The sequence below is a fragment of the Sapajus apella genome, unplaced genomic scaffold (genome assembly GCF_009761245.1).
Source record: "Sapajus apella isolate SASKATOON/1434 unplaced genomic scaffold, GSC_monkey_1.0 scaffold24, whole genome shotgun sequence".
NCBI classification, from domain to species: Eukaryota; Metazoa; Chordata; class Mammalia; order Primates; family Cebidae; genus Sapajus; species Sapajus apella.
The window spans coordinates 24,885,214-24,907,105 of record NW_022436964.1 but is presented as its reverse complement, the minus strand read 5'-3'; the positions used below and the strand labels follow the sequence as shown (position 1 = coordinate 24,907,105).

General features: G+C 39.1%; 2 protein-coding genes across 50 annotated transcripts in view; one reads left to right on the top strand and one right to left on the bottom strand.

Moving 5' to 3' along the window:
• The window catches only part of LOC116559690 (uncharacterized proline-rich protein-like), a 282,439-nt gene extending 281,312 nt beyond the window's left edge, over window positions 1–1,127 (bottom strand). The window contains exon 1 of the mRNA XM_032290777.1: window positions 867–1,127. Within this exon, the coding sequence (XP_032146668.1) occupies window positions 867–1,097 (231 nt within the window). The 5' untranslated portion in view covers window positions 1,098–1,127. The remainder of the gene's footprint in view (window positions 1–866) is intronic.
• PTPRD (protein tyrosine phosphatase receptor type D) overlaps window positions 1–21,892 on the top strand; it is a 2,321,819-nt gene that overhangs the window by 1,771,857 nt on the left and 528,070 nt on the right. For 2 of the 49 annotated variants that reach the window (XM_032290775.1, XM_032290774.1), the window contains exon 1: window positions 1,614–4,236. The exons of 43 other annotated variants lie outside the window; for them this stretch is intronic. The gene's annotated coding sequence lies outside the window, so the exon portion shown is untranslated. Of the gene's footprint in view, window positions 1–960; window positions 1,104–1,225; window positions 4,237–21,892 lie in introns of those variants that run through there. 4 more of the 49 variants (XM_032290735.1, XM_032290731.1, XM_032290727.1 and 1 more) reach the window with 4 other exon arrangements.

Sequence of the window (21,892 nt, the reverse complement as noted above, 5' to 3'; positions counted from 1 at the left end):
CTGGTCTTTTCAGTGGGTCAGTGGTCCAGATTCAGGGAGTCGCCAGCGGGCGCAGCGGGCCCGGCTCTCCCCGCATCCGGGCGCACCCACACTCACACTCACGCGCAGGCAACGCACACACACAATCCCCCAGCGCTGGAGCACAGCGATGCCGTGGGATCCCCAGCACGTTACGAGGATTTTAGAAATCACCCAGACAAGGAAACAAAGAAAGAAGCCTTTCCAATTACTTTCCTGAGCTTTTTCGTTTAATTTCCCCACCAAACCACCTCGTCTGCCGCCGTAACTACCAGGTTCACGCCAGGTCCAAGCACTGGGCTGGGCTGGCCACCCCACCTCCCGGCCCTTGACTCGGCTCGGGCCCTTTCTCAGGGTCGCCTCGCACCCCTCTCCCCCCGCGAGCCTCAGTTTCTGGTTACCTCGCGTGCGCTTCACTTTTGGGGGGAAGAAGAGAAGAAGGGGAGGGAGGCACCGAGGGGGCAGCGAGTTGCTATTTGTGGCCAAAGAATCCGCTTTAAAAGAGGCAGCAGGAAGGAGGAAACAAGAGAGGCGGAGGGAGGAGAGGAGACGCGGCCCCGGACCCCCCAGCCGCGAGCGGCGGAGCATCGAGGAGCGGGAGGAGGAGGGAGAGGAGACAAACAGCGGCGGCGGCGGCGAGAGAAGCGGGCGCAGGGCGAGCAGGAGGAGCGAGAGGAGGAGAAAGCGCCGCGGAAGCCGCGGTCTCTGAAGGGCCAAGAGGACGGCCCGGGAAGAGGAGGAGGAGGAGGAGGAGGCGGAGGAGGAGGAGGAGGAGAAGGGGATAGGGGTGGAGGGAGGGCGGGGGGACGCGCTCCCTCGGATGCTGGATTTCGGGTTTTTGGACTCACTCGCTGACTCTCTTCCACTTCCTCGCTCTGGACTGGGCTGGCCGCACGAGGGCTGGGCGGCGGCGGCGACCAGGGGGGCTTCCGCGGCGGCGGCCGCTGCTCCGCGGGATTAAATTGGCCGCCCGGAGGCGGCGGCGCTGGCTGCGCGGCCGTGGCGGGGCGCGAAGGCGCTGGAGGAAAGTGCTGGTGGCGGCGCGGGAGGCGGTGGCGGCGGCTGCCCGGAGCCAACATGACCAGGTAAGTCCCGGGAACTGACCCGGGCCGCCCCGTGTGTCCTCCAGTCTTGCTGTTCGGGGTTCGCCCTGCGCCCGGCTCCGGCTGCCGGCGCCTCCCCGGCCGGAGCGACAGGCTCCCGTTTTCGCGAGCCCCGCGCCCGGGCACGGAGCGCACAGTTTGCTCCTCTGCACCTCCCGGGGCAGAGGTCCTCCCCTGCAGGGCTCACTTCTCGCCTGAAGCCTCAGACCCGGGGAGAGGCGATTCTAGAGAATGGGGGTGTCCGGGTATGTGTGTGTGTGCGACCCCCGCTCTCTCCTCCTAGGGTGGGCGTAGTACTGGGGGAAATGGTGGAGCGGTGGGGCAGTCCACCCTTACCCGGGGATTCTGCCACCGCCTTTTTTAAAGGCAGGGATTACTGTTTTAAGGAGGGCACATTACGGTGAGGGGGCGATTTCTTTTTCTTTCTTTCCTCTGAACTAGTGGGGAGAAGGAGAAATAGCAGGAATCAAAGTCTTCGCGGCTGCCATAGAGGAGGGGGATTGTTTGGGAGACCGTTCCATGGCAGAATCAGAGCTCGCAGTTCAGCTGCGGAAATCTGGTGTGCTTAACGCACACATTCATTCCGTAGGGAAGGGAACGCATAATTTATAATGAAGAGTCAAAGTTGTAGGAAACAATTTTAAAAAGAAAGCCACGAACAAACCAAAGATGCTTTGCTTTCCCATAGATTTATTGTAGCTTTTACATAGGTGTGTAGAAAACTTGCATTGCTTCTCTGGACGTTGATTTTCATTTAAAATCACTAACAGGTGAAGTCAGTTTTTAAGTCTTAGGCTTAGTGAATCTTGAACACCAGGTGTGAAGTTGGCTTTCATTAATTGGGTGTTCGAGATAGTAGTTCCATTCTCCAAAACCAGGACTATCAAGGATCCACTTGTATTGTTTCCAGTTCGCCTCCCAGTACGCTACTTGCCAAATATCTCCTCTGTGTTCTAAAATTCTCAGAGTAATCCCCCGCAGCCTAATCTACTGTTTGCACCTTAATTATCTGGGAAGATTCCTGAGGGATTGTTCAACCTGTATTTTCTCTTAAAGTTTCATATATATGTTTTTATATATATATATATATATAATGTATATATTTACATGCCCAAAGACAGTGCCAGGGACTTAACAGAGTGGAGCTCATGCATTTTGAACCTCTCAGAGGCTAGTAACTGCTTATAACTTGAGACAGATTTTCCGTAAGATTTACTGAGCTACAAATGTGGACTTTACCCTTTGGTGTATTTTTTTCTAACTATCCTGTAGCACATCTGTGGGGAGTTAGCTCAACCATAGATACTCCTGACCATTTTGACTATTTTTTCTCTGTTTCAAAGTGCACGCACCAGCCGCTCAACTTGAGTAAAACAAGGATGATATACCAAGACTTGAAACATTGTAATTTAAAGGGATCCGTAGATGATAATAACTTAAAGATTAAGTTGTATATGTAATATGATAATATACAGGAAAAGGCTTAGCATCTTACTTTGAATATATATTCTGTGTTATGCCACAGATAGTATAGCAAAAAGAACACATTTTTCAATGCTCCATGTCTGACTTGCTGAAACAGACATCCTAAATGGACAATAAAATTTTGCCTACCTCCCACATTCCATAATTATGTACTGTACTTTGCTTTTCAATGGAGCCAGCAATTCTGTGGCAGATTTCTTAAATTCACCCTCATGCTATCAGCTATTATTGTACTTTCAAAGTGTGAAATTGACAAGCTGGTCAGTTTCATGAATTCAGCTGTCAGATTGTGTCCAGTTAAAAATTGCTAAAAGCTGTAAATGTGCCTGCCTGGAATTTTCTTTTGTGAAGGAAGGACAGCAAGGAGATGGGGGATTAATGGGTGTTATTAATTGTAGATCTTTTACAATAGGTGCACTCCAGTGTAAGTTGTATCACTGGCTGTTATTGGGAAATAGTTAGATTTTTACTCCTGTAAAAGTGGCATTCAATTTTCATCTGTATCTTATTTTAAATATTGAGTACTTTACATAGAAATCATCTGTTCTTATGGCTCTCAGTAATAGGAATAAGAATCAAAAAGGAACAGTGCCTCTCAAATATATTTTAATATCGTTGAGTAATATATTACTTTTGCATGACACGTAAAGAGGTGGATGAATTAAACATTTTATTGTGTAGGTTATGTAACACAGATTCTTCTTGTGCCAGAGCAGTTGTGCAGTTACTCAAGTAATGAAATGCAGCAATTTATTTTAATATATGTGCATTAGGTAGATAACCATCGATGTAAAACTGCTTAAAGTATTAAACACTGTGATTTGATTTGCCTTTTAAGATTGACACTCATTTAAATCCAGAATATCTCAAAGTCTAGAACTAAGAATTGGAATCCCCTCATCTGCTGCTATTTGCTAAGCCACTAGGGGCCTGTATAACTGTTCTTATATCTAGGAGGTATCCTGGTATGGCATGCAAACCCTTCCTGGAGAGACATTAAAAAAGAAAATTCAAGTAGGCATTCCCCAAGTTTTTGTTTTTGTTTTTTGTTTTTCTTTTTAATGCATTAACTCATACTCTGATACTAGTTATAGACGATGATTGAAGACTGCTATTTTAAGAATGGTATTTAGGGCTTTTCTGACACTATGATTTTTCATATAGAGTGTGAAAAATAGGAAAGAGTAGTGGTATTGGTGCAAATTTATATGTGATTCCAGTTCTCAGTGTATGGCAAAGATAAACAAGAAGGAACATTAATAATTTTTCTTTATTGGACTGATAAGGATGTTATTTGCATAATGTAGGGTTAAAAGATAAATGAAGCAAAATTACTTTAAGGGAAGTGTAGGCATAGATTAATGGTGTGATTAAACTAGCTTTGTAAGCACTGTACAAGTTTGTATGGAAGGAGAATCTGAGGCTGCGACCACAGTTTAGTCAGCATTTGAGGGACCTGGTCTGAAGACGCTATACATTTTTAAGTGTCAGTTTCACAGATTTGAAATCGACCAGCCATGGCAATCTTGAGAGACATTAGGCAATAAGGTCAAGTATACTTAAACTGTTCTTTTGTTGATTTTCAGTTTTTCAAACTGACAAGGGTGACTATTTGTAAAAGAGCACAACTGTAAGTATTTGCATATTGGATTTCCTTCAGGCCAAACCTGATATATCAAACTATTGCACAGTTCTATTTTTAAAAGGATTCTATGGGCAAATGAGAATTCATTAACACAATCACATATGAAAAGTATCATTTCAAGAAAGGTCAATATTTCAAAGGTGATTGTATTTTAAAACTATCCTTTAGTTTACCCTTTATTTTAAAACAACCTTTCTTTAGTTTCATTGTGTATTTGTGGGTGGTATAAGAATTGAATGTGTGTGTGTGTGTGTGTGTGTGTGTGCGTGTGTGTGTTTTCTCCAACTTGTGATCCTAGGAGCATGAGACTTTTAGGTTTACACTTAAAGTATCTATGCAGGTAACCTTTAATCATGGTACCTTTTTAATTCCCAAAAGTTTCCAGGAATCTCGAAAATGAACTTTACGTTTTATGTAGTGTACTCAACATAGTGGTCACAAAATATGCAGGATTTGTATTACATGCCCAGCTATATGAAGTGCTAAATATAAGGATATAATTATCCAGTTTTCCCAGAGTATTCAAAGACTGCTTTACATTTTCTTATTTTCTTAAAGTGACAGCAGTTACATGTGATTTAAGCCAAATTTATTCTGAATCTCTTAACTGCCTTATGGAGTTATTTGCCTTTTTTGTTGTTATTTCATCTTTCTACTGTTTTGTTTCTTAGAAAAATCTTTTAGGAAAGCTACTTACTTGTGGTGGCACAAAGGCAACTTGCTGCCTCAAGCAAAATCAGTGTTTTAAAACATTCCTTTTTATATTATCAGCAATTTGCCAAGAAAGAGCAGAGGAAAGACTTATTCTCTCTGTGAACTGCAAGATTGGGAATTCCTATATAACACATCAGCTGAAGAAATTTGATAATGTAGAAGAAGATTGCTTAGAAGGGATTTGTCAGTAAATTTCATTTGAACAAGCATCACTTGTTTAAGCTTCTGTAATTTCATGGCACAGTGACATTTCTACCAAAGGATAGGTTGCTTTGGGATATATTTTCTATATGGGTAATCTCATTTGCTTCTAATTAGTAGTTGGTAACACTTATTAAAATATCATGCTTGGCTTCCATTTGTTTCCACAAAGTGTCCAAATTCTCTCCCTTTTTAAACGAACTAAAAATGCATTTCAGCTTTCCACAATTAAGGCCTTAAGAAAGATAGCTAAAAGAATATATGACTTATGCTTCCTGGTTGTTCATTATATGAAATTATAGCCTTAGATGTAAAAGTTCAGTATTTTCTTTGCGTCATAAGTCTTAGGAAGGTCAAAGAGCAAACGCTTATATGTTACAGCAGTCTCTGACCTAATGTAACCTAAACAATAATGTCATCACAATGGCGCTAGACTGGAGAATTAAATAGAATTCTTACAAAACATAGTTCACAAAATTACATTTAAGACCTGTGTCTCTCATTTCCCCTTTAATAAATTACCCATTTGCTTTCAAGAAATCAACAGTTTGCGGCTTTTCCTCTTAACATTTTATTTATAAAATATTTTTAAGATTTAGATGTTACGTACGCTAAGTATTATGTCCTTTGTGTATTGCCACGCTCCTGGAAGCAACTCACAGGGAAAAAATGGACTAAAACAATGCCTGCAATGTCTTCCTCCTCCCTCACAAAATAATTAATTCTGTATCTTCCTGTTCATTATTTTTAGTTGGATGCTGTTACATTAAAAGGACCATATTAATACTACTCAGTTGGCCGATGACATTTTCAAAATTACCAAAGGGGGGAAGAAAGAGACAGCAAAACTGAGCTTTTTCATGGCTTTTTAACCTCTGTTGTCCTTCAAATCAAATCCCTATGTGTCACAGACGAGTAAACTAAATGAAAAAGATGATGATTTGGAAAGTGAAGACAGCTCATTCTGTCTGTAAGCTCATAGGTCATGTATAGTAGCAGGCAGATAGTACTGGAACAACTTAGACGTTCTTCCGTCTTCACCTACGACAAGCAAGCTTTGCTCTCCTTTGCAAATGGCAGCTTTTAGGTGGCAGATCCCCACTTTGGCTCCTCCAGCATTTACAGCAAAGTATAAGAGCCAAAGCAGCCATCTGAGTCAAGGCTTTCTCTTAATTCTTTGAATTCATTGACCAGAAAGGCTAAGTTTGCTTCTTCCTTGACATTCTGATAACAATGTCAGGAGCATTGTGACCTTTGCCACGTGGCTATTTACTAGATTTAACTGTCTTTAGCTCTGGCAGTTGCATGAGATTGATTAAATTTTTATATTCTCAATTGTCTTTTTTTTTTTTTTAATTAACATCCCTTGAGCTATGTTCTTTAATGTAGCAGTAGCTAACTAAATTGAGATTTGGGAACTGTGTTTAGAAAACAAGACTTTCTCAGTAATGCTTTGGGGTTTGGAGAAATTGTACTTTCAAATATATAAAATGATCCTCCATAATGATCAGATCACAAGTAAGAAAGACATCTTTTTTTTTCAACTGTAAGTAGATGGATTTCCTTTATTAACTAAAAGGGTTGTGTTAGTAATGATTTTATAAATGATTGGAAATTATTGTTAATTCTCATTTAACCATGCAGGTATATATAATACGTATTAAGATAATGCTAAATAATTGCAAAATCTCAACCAGTTTCTTTTCTTTTTATGCTACAGTGAAAAGAACATTCAATTCTTTCTATAAGAAAAACTGAATTTATGCCTCAGTTCTGCTATTTATTTGAGGGCTCTTGCGGGAAATGATAAAACATTTCAGAATCTTGGTTTCATCATCTGTAAAGTGAAGGGAGTAACAATACATGGAATGAATATCTCGTTGGATCGTACAAATTTATTTTGTATTTGAAATTTAGGTAATTCTTGAATGTAGAAGTCATGCGATGAACATATTCAATAACACTAGTTCCTATGATAGAGTTCTGTTGTTTTCAGCTATTTGTTAAAAGTATCGCCACCTGACTTAAAAATTAAGATCTGTTGGATATGGATGTTCTATATACATTTATCCTATTGGCACCCTGCGTGTACTGCTATAATTACTATAGATTCTAGAACTATCTTTTTCTGCTTAACACATTTATTAAAGTCTGTACATATCAGCATGCCATAGTATGCTGTTTATCTTAGAAAGCTCTTAAAGCAAAAGCTAGAAGTAATTTTACCCAGAATGCACAAAGAGAACATTTCCCTTTAAAGTCTAAATTGTATTAATATATTCTTAGGGTATTTGATTTAGAGCTTCAGTTTGGGGAAGAAATGTTTCGAAAAGCAATTAGTTAAAATACTGAACCAAAATAAGTGCCTTTTTTTTTTTTCTTTAGTGGTAATGTATCTTAGAAAGCTGTTTAGCCTTTTGCCCAGTGCAGCTGTCCTTCCCTGAAATATCAGGTTTCAAGAGCAATGATGGATGGTGGGTGGCTGTAGCCAGTTGTGGGGTTTGCTGTGAGGTCAAATGTATTGATGGAGGCAAGGAATTTACTGCCTTCTGTCTCTCAAAGAACCACCAGTAATTTTACAGGAGAAATTAGACTAGACTCATCAAATGCTGATGCATTGTCATCTTGTAGGTCAACAAGACATTTGTTTGCAATATTTAAAATAAAATTTTTCTCTGTCTTCCTTCCTAGTGGCCCATCCCAACTAAAGGGACATTTTCTTGAGTATGCTCTAATGGTTTCTTACTACACAAGTAGATCCTGGACTCCCTGTGAAAATACATTCCAACTACTTGCAATAGTAACTTAACTGAAATACTATTAGAGAATTTTAAGAGAAAAGCAAACCAATTCAGACTTCTCTGGTTGAAATGGCTTATTATGATTTTGTAGATAAATTGATTTATGTCTTACTTTAAAAAGATCTATCCAATTATTTGGCTAGCTAGAAATAAGAGTAGTTTGTTGGATGTATCTTAAATATTCTAAATCTGCATTCTGGCCAGGTAACCATTTTTGTGTTTCTGGGCGAGGGGAAGAAAAGAGACAACTATGTTTTCCTAGCGGAATAAAATATTGGAAGCATCTTCCATTGGAAATATCCCACGGATGGAAGTTGTTCTTTGTGAGCTACTTCTTTGACACTTTTTTCATCAATATGGAATTCCCTCTCCATTTGACGTTTGGCCTCTATGTCTCCATCTCCATTCTAAAGTCTTTTATTTTCATTTTATCTATATCCTCTTTCAGGTGGCTGTCTATACTGCCTCCTGCCATATCGCTATCTGCTTCTCACAAAAGCAATAATTTGTACATAGATAACCTTCAAAATAAGTTTCCTAGCTGGTCGCTGGAGTTCCAGACATTGATTTCTATCTGCTTATTACATGATTGGGAAATGAGAGATTCTCCTGTATCCCAAACATCATTTTATAAACCCAAACTATTGTCTTCCATCCATACTCACAACTACTTCCCTTTTCTTCATACTTCTTCTGAGTTGTCCTTGGATTAGAAACGTTGGTGTCATCCGTATTTCTTTTCTTCCTATTCTTCTTGTCCCCAGACAAATTTGTACATTCTGTTCCTATAATCTTTTATTGCCTTTTCTTTTCTACCTTTACTATGTGTTCAGCACCCCATACACAGCTTCCTATGTGTTTTTTGTGTTTTCTCATTTCTCCTCTTTGAATCTTCCTAATTTTTGCCTTATGAAATGAAAACTTCCTCAAGTCTGTTTGATCAAGTGCTCAATACTCAGCACAGCCATCAGAGCCCTTTGCAGTCTGCTCCAAAGGTGCATGTCCAGCCTCCTTCCTCATCATAGCTCTGTGATACTCTGCCCTTTTGCAGTCTCAGTTTCCCTGCAGTTATTGAAGAGGCTGTGCTTTTGGGCACCTCTTTGGTTCTACCAGTACTGTTCTTGGAATCCCCTTTCTCTTACCAGCTGTCCTAACTTATATCTATCAATATCCTATTCTCTCATTTTTTAATGCGCAGCTCAAGTGCTATTCCTTTTCTTTGAATTGAGTTGAACTAAAGAATTTTGAGTTGAATATTATTGAAACCATGAAATGTGAAGAATAATTATTCAGTAGAAACCTCTCACAATGTTCAGGGCCCTGAGATGGGTGACAATTAAAATTCCGTTATACGGAAAAATTTCATTAATTTTCTCAGATTTACAGGTATAGTGGTAGTGGTTGATATGTAATACTGATTATTTCTAAAATTTGCTGAGCATTTATTATATGCCAGGCCTTCTGCTCAACACCTCATCTTCAGTGTTACGTTTAATCTCTAAAATAATATTCTGTGTAAGTAGGATGGTTTTTTAATATCATTTCACAGAAGAGGGCTAATCTATGGAGAGATTCAGTAATTTGCCCAAGATTACATAGATAAATGTAATAAAGATGGGACATAGAGCTAAGATTTTAAAGTAAGCATCCCAAATTTTATCTGTTTTACTCACTCTTAACCTCCTTACTCTTGTATATGACATGATTTAAAAACTGTTTATCTCACATCTTCCAGACAAGTATGCCCAGTGGCATGGTGCTTTCTTGACTTAAATTCAAGAAAAATCTATATTTGGAGGCCAAGGCAGGAGGATCACTTGAGACCAGCCTGGGCAATATAGCAAGACCCTGTCTGTACCCCAAAAAAAATAAATAAATAAAAAGAAAGATAATTAGCCAGATGTGGTGGTGTGCACTTGTGGTCTCAGCTATTTGGGAAGCTGAGATGGGAAGATGGCTTAAGTCCAGGAGATCGAAGCTGCAGTGAGCTGTGATCGTGCTACTGCATTCTAGTCTAGATAACAGAGCAAGGCTCTGTCTCAAAAATTCAAAAGAAAAAAGAGAAAAAAGAAAAATCTTAAGCGTTATGTCTGAAGAGTATCTTCTGTTCCTTTCTCTGCTTGAGACTGGAGGCATTGAAAAAACCATTTCTTTACTAAAGGGGTTTAGATTAGATGACCTTTTTTTTCCCGAAGATGGCCTCCAGCTCTAAAATTTTATGCTTTTCAGCCCTTGATACCACTGCCTGAGCTCTGGGGTCAGTCCTGGAGCAGAAGTGTTTCAATGAAATATTTCCACCAAGAATAGTTTTTAAAATCACAAAAGCTGCCATTTTCATAGCTGCCCAACAGGTAAGAAATCAAAGGCATTTTTATAAAGAGAAATGTAGATCCAGCAGGGGTATCTGAAGAGCAGTAGCCCATCAAAGAGATGGAATTATGCCAAATGACTATTATGTATGCATTCTGCTTATTGGCAGCCTGCCTTATACCATTTTATCTGAGAAACTTCTGTCAATTATAATGTCTTCTAAAATACTCTTGTTTTCACTTCACCTGTGAGTTTCATTATCAATAAGGATGGATGATTTGATTATATTTTCCATTTAACCTATTTTATAATAGTTCAGCCTTTTCTCCTTTCCTGTAAGTCCTCAGAGAACTATATCTGATTAATTATGGTTTTATAAATAATAAAATACAAGATGTTATATTTGTTTGATGATTTGGAAAATCATTTTTTCTCTGACAAGAAGGCACCCTGAAGTTTTAAATCAGACATGGTACATAAAATAAAGTTACATGGAAAATTACTCGGTCTTTTATGGCTTTTATGATATCTGAACAATTAAGCCTTCTTTGCCCAGTTTTCTAAAGTGCTTCTCACACGCATACACTGGCCTATTTAACCATATGTTTTTCTACCAGTTAATCTATAAACATAACTTCCTAGAAGCTTGAAGCAGGATGCACTTTTTTAGGTAATATATAGCAAAGGTTCTTTTATAGTTAGGTTATCAATACACATTTTAAAATGATAATACTTACAAATTAAGAATGGCAAGTTTAATAAATATTGTTATGTATCTTTAGTTACTGATTCAAGAAAGGGTTGGCTAAGTTTATTTTAATCCAACTTTCACTGTTTAACAGACTCAACCTGAATTTGATTTATATGTACCAAAAAATGATTTTAGGAAAATATTAACTTAAATTTTGAATTTTAAATTTATCATTTAATATCTACTTTCTCTCAATTACACTTTTGTTATTTCAAGGATACCAAAATAAATATTAGCTTCCTTTCTACTAAATTCTTCACTGTCTTTTCATGTCATTAGGTATTATCATCTGTTGAAAGGCCCTCATTTTCTCATGCTTGGATTGCAGTCTCCCTGTGTTTGATTTTGACCTCACTATAGTTGATTCTCGGCTCTGCAGCCTGTATGATCCTTAAGAAACTCAAGTCTAATCAAGTCATCCCGTCCTTTCAAATATTTCTGTGACTTCCTGTTCCTGTCTGTAAAAAGCTTGAAATACTCCTTAGCAAAAGGCACCTGGCCTTTGATGTCCTTTCCTCTGCTTTGTCTCTTGCCATCCTCATATTCATTTTCTGTTCCCCACTCCTTCCATCCCTAACACATACACGCTTGAGCCATACTAAAGTCTTTGCTGTTTCCCAGATGTACCACGTTGACTCTTTCTACTGTAATTTTGAGCATACACTCTCTCTTCCATATGGAATGTCCCCCACGCCCTCCATTTTTGCCTGGTTTTTTTCTTCCTTCAGGGCATGGCTTAGCTGACAACTCTTCCTGGAAAATTTCCTTCCTCCCAAGTCTAGGTACCTTTCTCTGAGCGCTAAAAGAGTACTGAATAAATTGTACATATAGTATCCCTCATAGTGCATTGTAATTGCTTTTTTATACTCTGTTTTATTATGAGTACCTGGAAGCCAGTGTTCATGTGTTGTTCCCAGTGACATCTTCAGCACCTACTACATAGCCTGGTTCCATGTAATAGTAACATTGGGATGTTATTGTTGAGTATTCTGCAAACAAATTAGTGTGCCCAGAAAACTCACAGGTGAATTAGTTCATGGCCCAAATCTTACAACCTGTATGCTTAGATTCTACAGTTTATGATAATTTTGTCAATTACTCCTCTGTAATTAATCTTAATTTTATATTATTTTGAGTGAAGTTCTACTCGCCTAGTTCCTTATCAAACCAGGACAAAGCCATATCTCAGTAGAGTGTGTATCTACGTACATGCCACTAGACAAGACAAATCTGCCTTTACATCTGGCTGCGGTAGCAATTCCCAGATGCACTTAATTCTGACACATGGCCATTATTGAACCAAAAGCAATTGCCTGGCATGATTATAGCTCTTATTTGTTTTCGTTTTAAGGGGCCTCATCCAGGCTGCCAAATGTACAACAGGTGCCTTAGTTTTATACTTGCCAATCTGTTGTTATTCAAATGACCGCCCTAGCAGAGACTAATGGTATCTAATAAAATTGATCTCAGTTCTGGCAAGCCAGACTCACAAGAGCAAGAGCCGGAGGAACTGCAGTGTGGAAATATGCTGGTGGTAAATGTGCCTGGTGAAGCGTACACTTTTTTTCAGGGGAAGGTGACATATGTCTCACACAGAGGGCCTTGTTTATGTTGAGCCATGGACATTTTCTGAAACCCAGTCTTACTTAAACACTAGGATTTGCAGCATCTAATCTTGTTTTAGATGGACTTTCTGGGTGGCATAGGGACAGGATTGGCTGTGCCAGCTAATCAATGAATGGCTGTTCCATGCCTCTAAGGCACAGCCAGGCTGTCTTTCATGCCAAACAGCTGACATGTTAGATGGCTTGTATTTCCTATTGTTAGAAATTTGCCTCACTGATTTCATAGAGCCTTGTAAAATCTCGAATATTGTCAGAGCTAGCCAGGAGAGGAGTATGTCAGGTTGCAACCAAGAGCCAATTTTTAGATACTGTATTCAAATGGCATGTACGATTTGGCGACTTGTTGTCTTTATAGGACACTGACCGAAGGAAAGCTTTGCCACCAAAAGAGAGAACCTCTTGACAAGTGGCCATGCAAAGTTTTTCAAAAGTATAAGTGATGTGAAGTGTCAGGACCTGGTCTCAGAGGAACACAGAATTGCATTTCTTTTTTTCTGCAAGGATTTTAGAGACCTCATTTTATTCACTCACTCACCTGCTTTCCCATTTATACATCCATTCTTTAAAGCACCAGACATTAAACTCTGCTAAGTGCAAAGTACCGTGGGAATGTAAGGATGAGTAAAGCACTATTATACTTGTCAGTGCAAGTATAATTTGCACTGACAAATTTTAGAGATCTGGAATTTTGAGATTTTAGAAAACTTGTGCTGGTAATGTCCATCTTTAATTGGACAGTTATGTTGTGATGTGGGGAAAGCTACTCAAATTCCACCAAGATAGTGGGGCTTACTGGTTTCACTAAATAATAATACTACATACTAAAAGAGGAGAGGTGGTTAGATCCTTAGCTGCCTAGCCACACTTCACTTCGCTCCACAGTTAATTGAGCTCATGTAATTTCCTGTGACCTAGCATATAGAATAGTTCTTAGCCTGGGATTTGGCTATTATTGGACCATCTTTTTGTATTATTTATACCCATCTTACTTGAAAAAGGATTTGCGGCAGCTATTAAATCATATGCTTCATTATCCTTAATAAATCACCTTGGTAGAGCAGACAATGGATTATTGTACAGATGGTTAGTTTCTATGAGAAATTTTTTAAAATATGCATAATCTTGGCCTCATTTTGAATGATATTTTATTTCGAGGCATTTAAAAATGATAGAAACCTTTAAAAAGTATACCAAGCTACTCAGTGACTATTGTTCATACTAAATACAAAATATACTTAGTAAAAGGAACGGAAATGTGATTAACAATTTTTTAAACAAGTGTATTAAAAGGCCTGTCACCTTTTCTGATTGTGTAAATCTTTCAAAATAATCTTTTCATTATTCAGAGGGAAAGACATACCATGGATGTGGTAGGGCTTTAAAGTAATAACTGTATTACACCTCCTGGAACTAGTTATTTGCATCTACTGTTGAGAGAAATGATGTAACAAACAAATAGATAAAAGATTGTATCCACAAGCCTGTATGAACATGGTATTATGTATAACATAGACAGAGGAAATAAATGACCTTCTAGATATTTTAGACACAAAACTCTTCTTTTGGAATATTTAGGTACTAGAGTGACAAATTATGTTTCCATACCTCTGGATGAGAGAGAACCAAATACATTTCTGACTGTCAAATGGGCCATGTTGGTTTCTTCATCATGGGTGATGACTGTTTTTCAGAGAGCAAATCGGAAATTTTTGAAAGGTGCTAGAAAGGAGATGAGAGTCAACCTCATGTTGTTTTGCTGAGGAACCTAAGACCCCAAGAATTGAAGAGGTTTCCTTACTCCCACTGACCTCTCCCTCTTGGTCTTGGGAACCTATGGTCAGTCCTTTCTGGGCTTGGCACTGCCCTTGTTACACTGCCAGAAATGGGGTCCTTACCAACCCATTGCTGGTTCTGAGAGGGAGAAAGGTTCCATAGCAGACAATATCTGCCTTGATGAGGAGTCTAGTGACGTTTCTTATCAAAACTGAGGGGATGAGGCCAGGCGAGGTGGCTCACACCTATAATCCCAGCAGTTTGGGAGGCTGAGATGGGTGGATCACGAGGTCAGGAGTTGGAGACCAACCTGGCCAATATGGTGAAACCTTGTCTTTGCTAAAAATACAAAAATTAGCCAGATATGTTGGCATGCAACTTTACTGCCAGCTATTTGGGAGGCTAAGGCAGAAGAATCGCTTGAACCCGGGAGGCGGAGGTTGCAGTGAGCTGAGGTCACACCACTACATTATAGCCTGGGTGTCAGAGGGAGACTCCATCTCAAAAAAAAAAAAAAAAAAATCAAAAAACATCGAGGAGATGAAAATGGAAGGCAGATCTATTTTAATCCCAGTTTTCCAACTTAAACCAATTCTCCTCATTACTTAATTAAAATAAAATGTAATTAAATCCTCATTCATGCTAGCTACATTTCAAGTGATTAATAACCACATGTAGCTAGTGGCCATGACATAGAACAGAGCAGACATAGAATATTTCCGGCATTGCACTAAAGTTGTATTAGACAGCACTAGTCTACCAGATCATTCTGAAACATCATTTGATCTTTTCAAGGTTACAGATGTAATAAAATCAAGGTGTACACCGTTTACATACTTAGAATACCCGTTGACTCTAGCAGGAAAGATGTAAGTGAAAGATAGTGTGTTTCAGAAATACATTCTCAAGGAAAGTGAATTGATAACAGATTCTCTGCGTTTTGTCTAATGACAGACACACTCTTTGATTTTGTACCAGCCTGATGTGAAGTACGCTTCCATGGAAATCAAAGAAACAAATGTAGTACTATCGGTTCCACCTCTTCTGTCAGATTTCCCAAGGAGTCTTTTCTCTTGCTTTGCAAGTGATTTTTGTCTTCAGCCATTGTGACTGCATAGTTGTATGGGAGGAATTAAGGAGTGGCAATATAGGTGGAAGAGGGGCTCAGTGGGATGATTAAGTAATTTAATGTCTAAATAGTATGCTAGGAGAGAGAATGGGGATGCTCTTAATGGGACAACAGGTGTAGACTGGGCTGTCCTAAGCAGATAGATCTGTCTTAACCCTCCCTGTGCAGTGCAGAGCAAGCGTGTCTTTGTCAGGATGGCCGACAGGGCAGGAGGGAGGTGTGAAGGGTCTCCTGGGGATGTGAGAGCACTGTCAAAGCCTCCCCTTGGCATCTCTCCTCCTCTCTTTTGCTTTATTATAGTGCGTTTGAAATATATCACAGATCATGCCAATCCAATGTCACATGTAATTAATGCTGACAAGCACATATCAGAACAACCTGTTAGGAGCCATTGAAAGAAATCCAGGGGCAGATGAGTGACGTCCAGACTCCACCCCTGACAGTTTGGTGGGAATGAGAGACAGACTAGTAAAGACAGTACTGAGCCTAACACTTTAACCCACTCCCCTCCACAGTCTTCCTACCCCTAGGTGAGAGTTAAAGGCTCAGCATAAGGTTTCTAGGGAGCTGTATTAGAGCAGCCATATAAAGGAGGAAGATATAAGCTAAGCAACTGTATTACACCTCCTGGAAACATAGTCTCCATTTGTCCTACTTGGTCTCTCATTTGGTCACAGACCTTGAGAGAATTGTTCCCAAATGCCTTTCTCTTTTTCTTTCACATTGTAAGTTTCTGTCACCTTCCACAGGGAGCCTCACAGGCTCTGGTGCTCTTTATTGAAGCTTGTTTTGCATTTTGTTTTTGGTAGGTTTTTGTTTTTTGTTTTTGTTTTTTTTTTAAATTCTCATTATTATGCAAGAAGTTATTTTTGTCTTAAAAATACTTTAGAAAGTATACAGCAATAGTTGGATATCTTTTTTTTTTTTTTTTCCTGAGACAGAGTCTTGCACTGTTGCCCAGGCTAGAGCACAGTGGCATATCTCGGCTTGCTGCAACCTCTGCCTCTCGGATTCAAGTGATTCTCCTGCCTCAGCCTTCCAAGTAGCTGAGATTACAGGCGCCTGCCACCACGCCTGGCTAATTTTTGCATTTTTAGTAGATATAGGGTTTCACCATGTTGACTAGGCTGGTCTTGAACTCCTGACGTCAAATGATCCACCTGCCTTGGCCTCCCAAAGTGCAGAGATTACAGGAGTGAGCCACTATGCCTGGCCAATGTCTTTTTTTTTTTTTTTTTAGTCACTTCTGGACTCTAAGTATATACATCCAGTTTTATAATCAAAATGAACAAAAACAGGTTTCTGAAAGGTAAGGGTTTTTAAAGGTGGTTGGTTAAGAATACAATAAATTTGTATAGTAAGCATTGTTTATAGCTTTAACAGAATATCTCTGTTGGGGTGTAGGGGATTGTATTTATACCATGCCGAGGGCACTTTGGCACATAATAATCTCATGTTTGCTCGGAATCATGAACTGTGTCTACTCTTCCCCCACACATTTTTTAACTAAAAAAAAAAAAGCTTGTTTCTATTTTTGTTATAACAGATTTATTTATTTTCTTACCAAAGACAGTTAATTGCAAGGACAGAAGTGTCTATGCTTGGTGACATTTTTAGCACCTTGCAACAAAGTGGAAAAGTGGAAGGTTTACTTTGAACCAGTTAATCCCCAAAAGCCTGAAACATTTGCCTCTTGAAGACACTCGTTTTTCAAGTCTTGGTTTTTAAGTTGTGATTATATGTACCAGCCCCATTGGTAATCAGGGTGAAAATCAAGTTCCCTCTTAAAATTACAGATCTAAATCTTGATGGTCACAGGAATATTATGATAGTGCAGGAGCTATGTAAAACAGCCACACATTTTACCCCAGAAAGATTTAACATTCCATCTCCTCCTAAGTACCATTCTGAAGCCTCGACTTAACAGCACTCCAGGTCATTAACACAGAACTTGAAGTTGTCATCATAGGAAAAGAGGCTGGGAACTCTCAGTTAAGGAAACCTGGCGATTCACACATGACACTGATCTTTGTTGATGGAAGTCCCGTGTACACACCATTACGTGCATTGTAGAAGATGTAATATCAGAACCAGTACAGTACTGTAGTTAATTGATAGCATTGGTGCAGAACCGTTTCTAAGTCCCATAAAAGGGCAATCAGTCATTTTCAGTTATTTAATTATGTGTTAAAAAAAAAAAAAGCATGAGCAAGATATTTTTGCAGAGAGATGTGATGTTTGAAATTTATGTAACTGTAGGCCCACTGAATGACATACTGAGCCCCAGTGGTAGTTCACATTCTGATTAGCGACCAGAAAGGCACAGAAATATGGAGCATCTCATTTAAGTATGTTCAGCACATGGCAGAGTAGGAAGAGATAGCTTGCATAAACAGTGGGGTCATTTGAAAGAAAAGGTGGTGTTGGTTTGTTTTCACACTGCTAATGAAGACATACCCCAGACTGGGTAATTGATAAAGTAGAAAGGTTTAATGGCCTTACTAGTCCACGTGGTTGGGAAGGCCTCACAGTCATGACGGAAGGCAAAAAGGAGCAAGTCACATCTTACATGGATGGCAGCAGGCAAAGAGTTTGTGCAGGGAAACTCCTCTTTTTAAAACCATCAGCTCTTATAACATTTATTTGCTGTCATAAGAACAGCACAGGAAAGACCTGCCCCATGATTCAATTAACTCTCACTGGGTCCCTCCCACAACACATGGAATTCAAGATGAGATTTGGGTGGGGACATAGCCAAACCATTATCAAATATAAACCACAGACAGTTCTACTAATGTACTGCTCTAATGCAGTGGTAAAGAGATACTGATGTTACCCTTCTATATCTTAACTTTTATTCATCTACTTTAAAGTCATAAAAGTAATATAACGTCATTATAGAATATTTAGAAGCAGGAAATAATATGTTGTTCATAATCCTTTTGCTCATAATCCTTTTATCTGAAAACAACCCACTGTTCTGACTTGAGTAATTTTTCTGGTTCTATACTGTATGGTGAGTTTGCCATTTAGTACATCAGCTATCATTTTAGCATAAATGTATTTTTTCCAACCTTGCCTCATCATGACTGCTGTTTTTAATGGCTGCCCAATATTTCATGGACTAGATATGTCTGTCTGTTGTTAGACATTGTTCTCTTCTTCCAATTTCTCCCACTGTGATCAATACAAAGCTTTGAGGAACATTTTAATGGAGATAGCTTTTTCTATATTTTGTGTTATTTCTTTTTAGGGTTGTTATATGGAAGTGCTGATAATGCTACCAGTAAGATTGAGAATACTAGTTTTGACTGGGTGTGGTGGCTCATGCCTGTAATCCCAGCACATTGGGAGGCCGAGGCAGGCAGATTACTTGAGGCCAGGGATTCAAGACTAGCCCGGGCAACATGATGAAACCTCGTCTCTATTAAAATGCAAAAGTTAGCCAGGCATGGTGGTGTACGCCTGTAGTCTGAGCTGTTCAAGTTGCTGAGGCAGGAGAATTGCTTGAACCCAGAGGCAGAGGCTGCAGTGAGCCAAGATTGCGTCACTGCACTCCAGCCTGGGCGACAGAGCAAGACTCCATCTCAAATAAAATAAATTTTAAAAAAATAAAAATAAAATAAAAAATTACTAATATCATTTCTGTTGGTCAGTCTGCAAATTATCATCTAGGTTTTGTTTGTTTAATAGGCAAAACACTGCCTCATGATTGTTTTAATATGAATTTCTTTAATTACTAAAGTGATAATTTCTCCCTTATGTTTGCTTGCAAGTAATTATTTCTGTTATATGAATTATCTCTACATTTCCTTTGCCTAAGGGTTTTTATTCATCAGTTCATGTTCTTGATATATTAGGCATATTTACCTTATGTTATATTGATAACAAATGTAACAAAATTTCCACTTTGTTACAAAGTGCTGAAAATGTCTTCGCACATTTATGGGTCTTACTTTAATGATTTTTTTTTTTTTTTTGAGACGGAGTTTCGCTCTTGTTACCCAGGCTGGAGTGCAATGGCGCGATCTCGGCTCACTGCAACCTCCGCCTCCTGGGTTCAGGCAATTCTCCTGCCTCAGCCTCCTGAGTAGCTGGGATTACAGGCACGCGCCACCATGCCCAGCTAATTTTTTGTAGTTTTAGTAGAGACGGGGTTTCACCGTGTTGACCAGGATGGTCTCGATCTCTTGACCTCGTGATCCACCCGCCTCGGCCTCCCAAAGTGCTGGGATTACAGGCGTGAGCCACCGCGCCCGGCACTTTAATTATTTTTTAACATACAGGATCTTTATTCATAATTTTATATAGTCAAATCTGTTGATGATCTTTTTTCTCTCTTATTACTCATTTTCTGTTTAGAATTAGAAGGTTATTTTCCTTCCTAAGATTTGCATATGATTTTGTTTTTGGTGTTTTGTTCCTCTCATTACTGTTTTATATCCATTTTTCGGTCACATGATTCTCAAGCTTATGAGAATACTTAGTAGGTGAAGCACCTGAAAGCATTCACTGACCATGAGATATCATTTAATTTATTTTCATCCTACAAACCACCTACTGTTTTGCCAGAAGAAAGTCCAACTAAAGCATATAATAAATTCACAACCAAGAGTTATATGCACCTGGAATTTTTTTTAAAAAGCTGTCAAACTGTTATTAATTGATTAAATAAACTTATTTAATCAATAAGTTGTTTCTCTTTTTTTTTTTTTACAGTTGCAAGCAGTTTATTAGAAAATAGTACAAAGTTCAGTGAAATATCTCCAATAAGTTAATTTTGAGTTGAATTTAAAAGATATGACGTTGTTTTTAGAATTGGAACTTCTCAGCAGATGAATGATTCAAAAGAGAAGACTGTATTGTGAATTTTTTTCTCTTTAAATCATCTACTGATAGATGGTTATGGTATAAGGCAAGGTTCTAAATAATTTTTTTTTTCCAAATTTGTCAGTTTCTCATCCCCAAACGATACATCAAACTGTCCATCCTTCCCCCAATTATTTCTAGTACTCCTTAACATTTTTTTTCTTAATTTGAAGTCATGTGTTTTAAGGTCTGTTTCTGATCTGCTTGCTCTTTTTGATTTTTCTGTAAGTCTGTGATTAAGTCAGTTATCATAACTTTTCAATTATTGGACTTTCATTCTGCTGCAAGAACTTGTTGAGCTGAGCTCCTCTCCCTTAAGATTTTCTTAGAGATTTTTCTCTGATACTTTGTTTCTTCATTGACATGAACTTCATTTGACTCTTAGGTTTTCAATAAGAAACCAAGACGCGTTAATTGAGAGTTTCATGTAACATGGGGCTTACTCATGTTCTAAGTAGTGAGCATATTATATATAATTTAATTGTAGTCAACTTATTATGGTCGTAAATCTCTTATTTTCTCTTTATACTTCAAAATAAAACAGGCAAACAAAGAAAACGACTTTGTTTTAAATGGCACCATTTCATTTTGTTTTAAAGGGGATATTGGGCTTGGTACGATGGCTCACACCTGTAATCCCAGCACCTTGGGAGGCTGAGACAGGAGAATCACTTGAGTCTAGAAGTTTGAGACCACCCTGAGCAACATAGTGAGAGCTTACCTTTACAAAAAATAAAAGTAAAAACAGTGAGGCATGGTGGTATGCACCTGTAGTACTGGTACCAGCTATCTGGGAGGCAGAGGTGGGAGAATCACTTGAGCTCGGGCTGTTGAGGCTCACCACAGTTGTGCCACCGCACTCCAGTCTCGGCAACAGAGTGAGACCTCTTTTCCATAAAAAGAAAAAGAGAGGAAAAAGGAAATATTAGTCTTCCAGTGTGAGCATGCCTATTTTGACTTACTAAAATTTACTTTTTATAATTCCAAAATCTTGTCTCAATTTATTTTCTAGCTGGAAGAAAAACAATCTTTATATGCCTCATATGTCCTGTATCTTTTCTGTCTGCCTCTTGTTTTTAAAATAAGTTTTTGCCAGGCACGGTGGCTCATGCCTGTAATTCCAGTACTTTGGAAGGCTGAGGTGGGACTTGAGGCCAAAAGTTTGAGACCAGCCTGGGCAACATGATGAAACCCCGTCTAGACTGAAAATAGAAACATTAGGCGGTCCTGGTGGCACATGCCTGTAATCCCAGCTGCTTGGGAGGCTGAGGCTGGAGAATAGCTTGAACCGGAAGGTGAAGGTTGCAGTGAGCCCAGATCGAGTCACTGCACTCCACCCTGAGTGACAAGAGCAAAGCTCCATATCAAAAAAATAAAAATTAAATTAAAAAATGGACCAGGCATGGTGGCTTACGCCTGTAAATCCCAGCACTTTGGGAGGCCTAGATGAGTGTATCAGGAGGTCAGG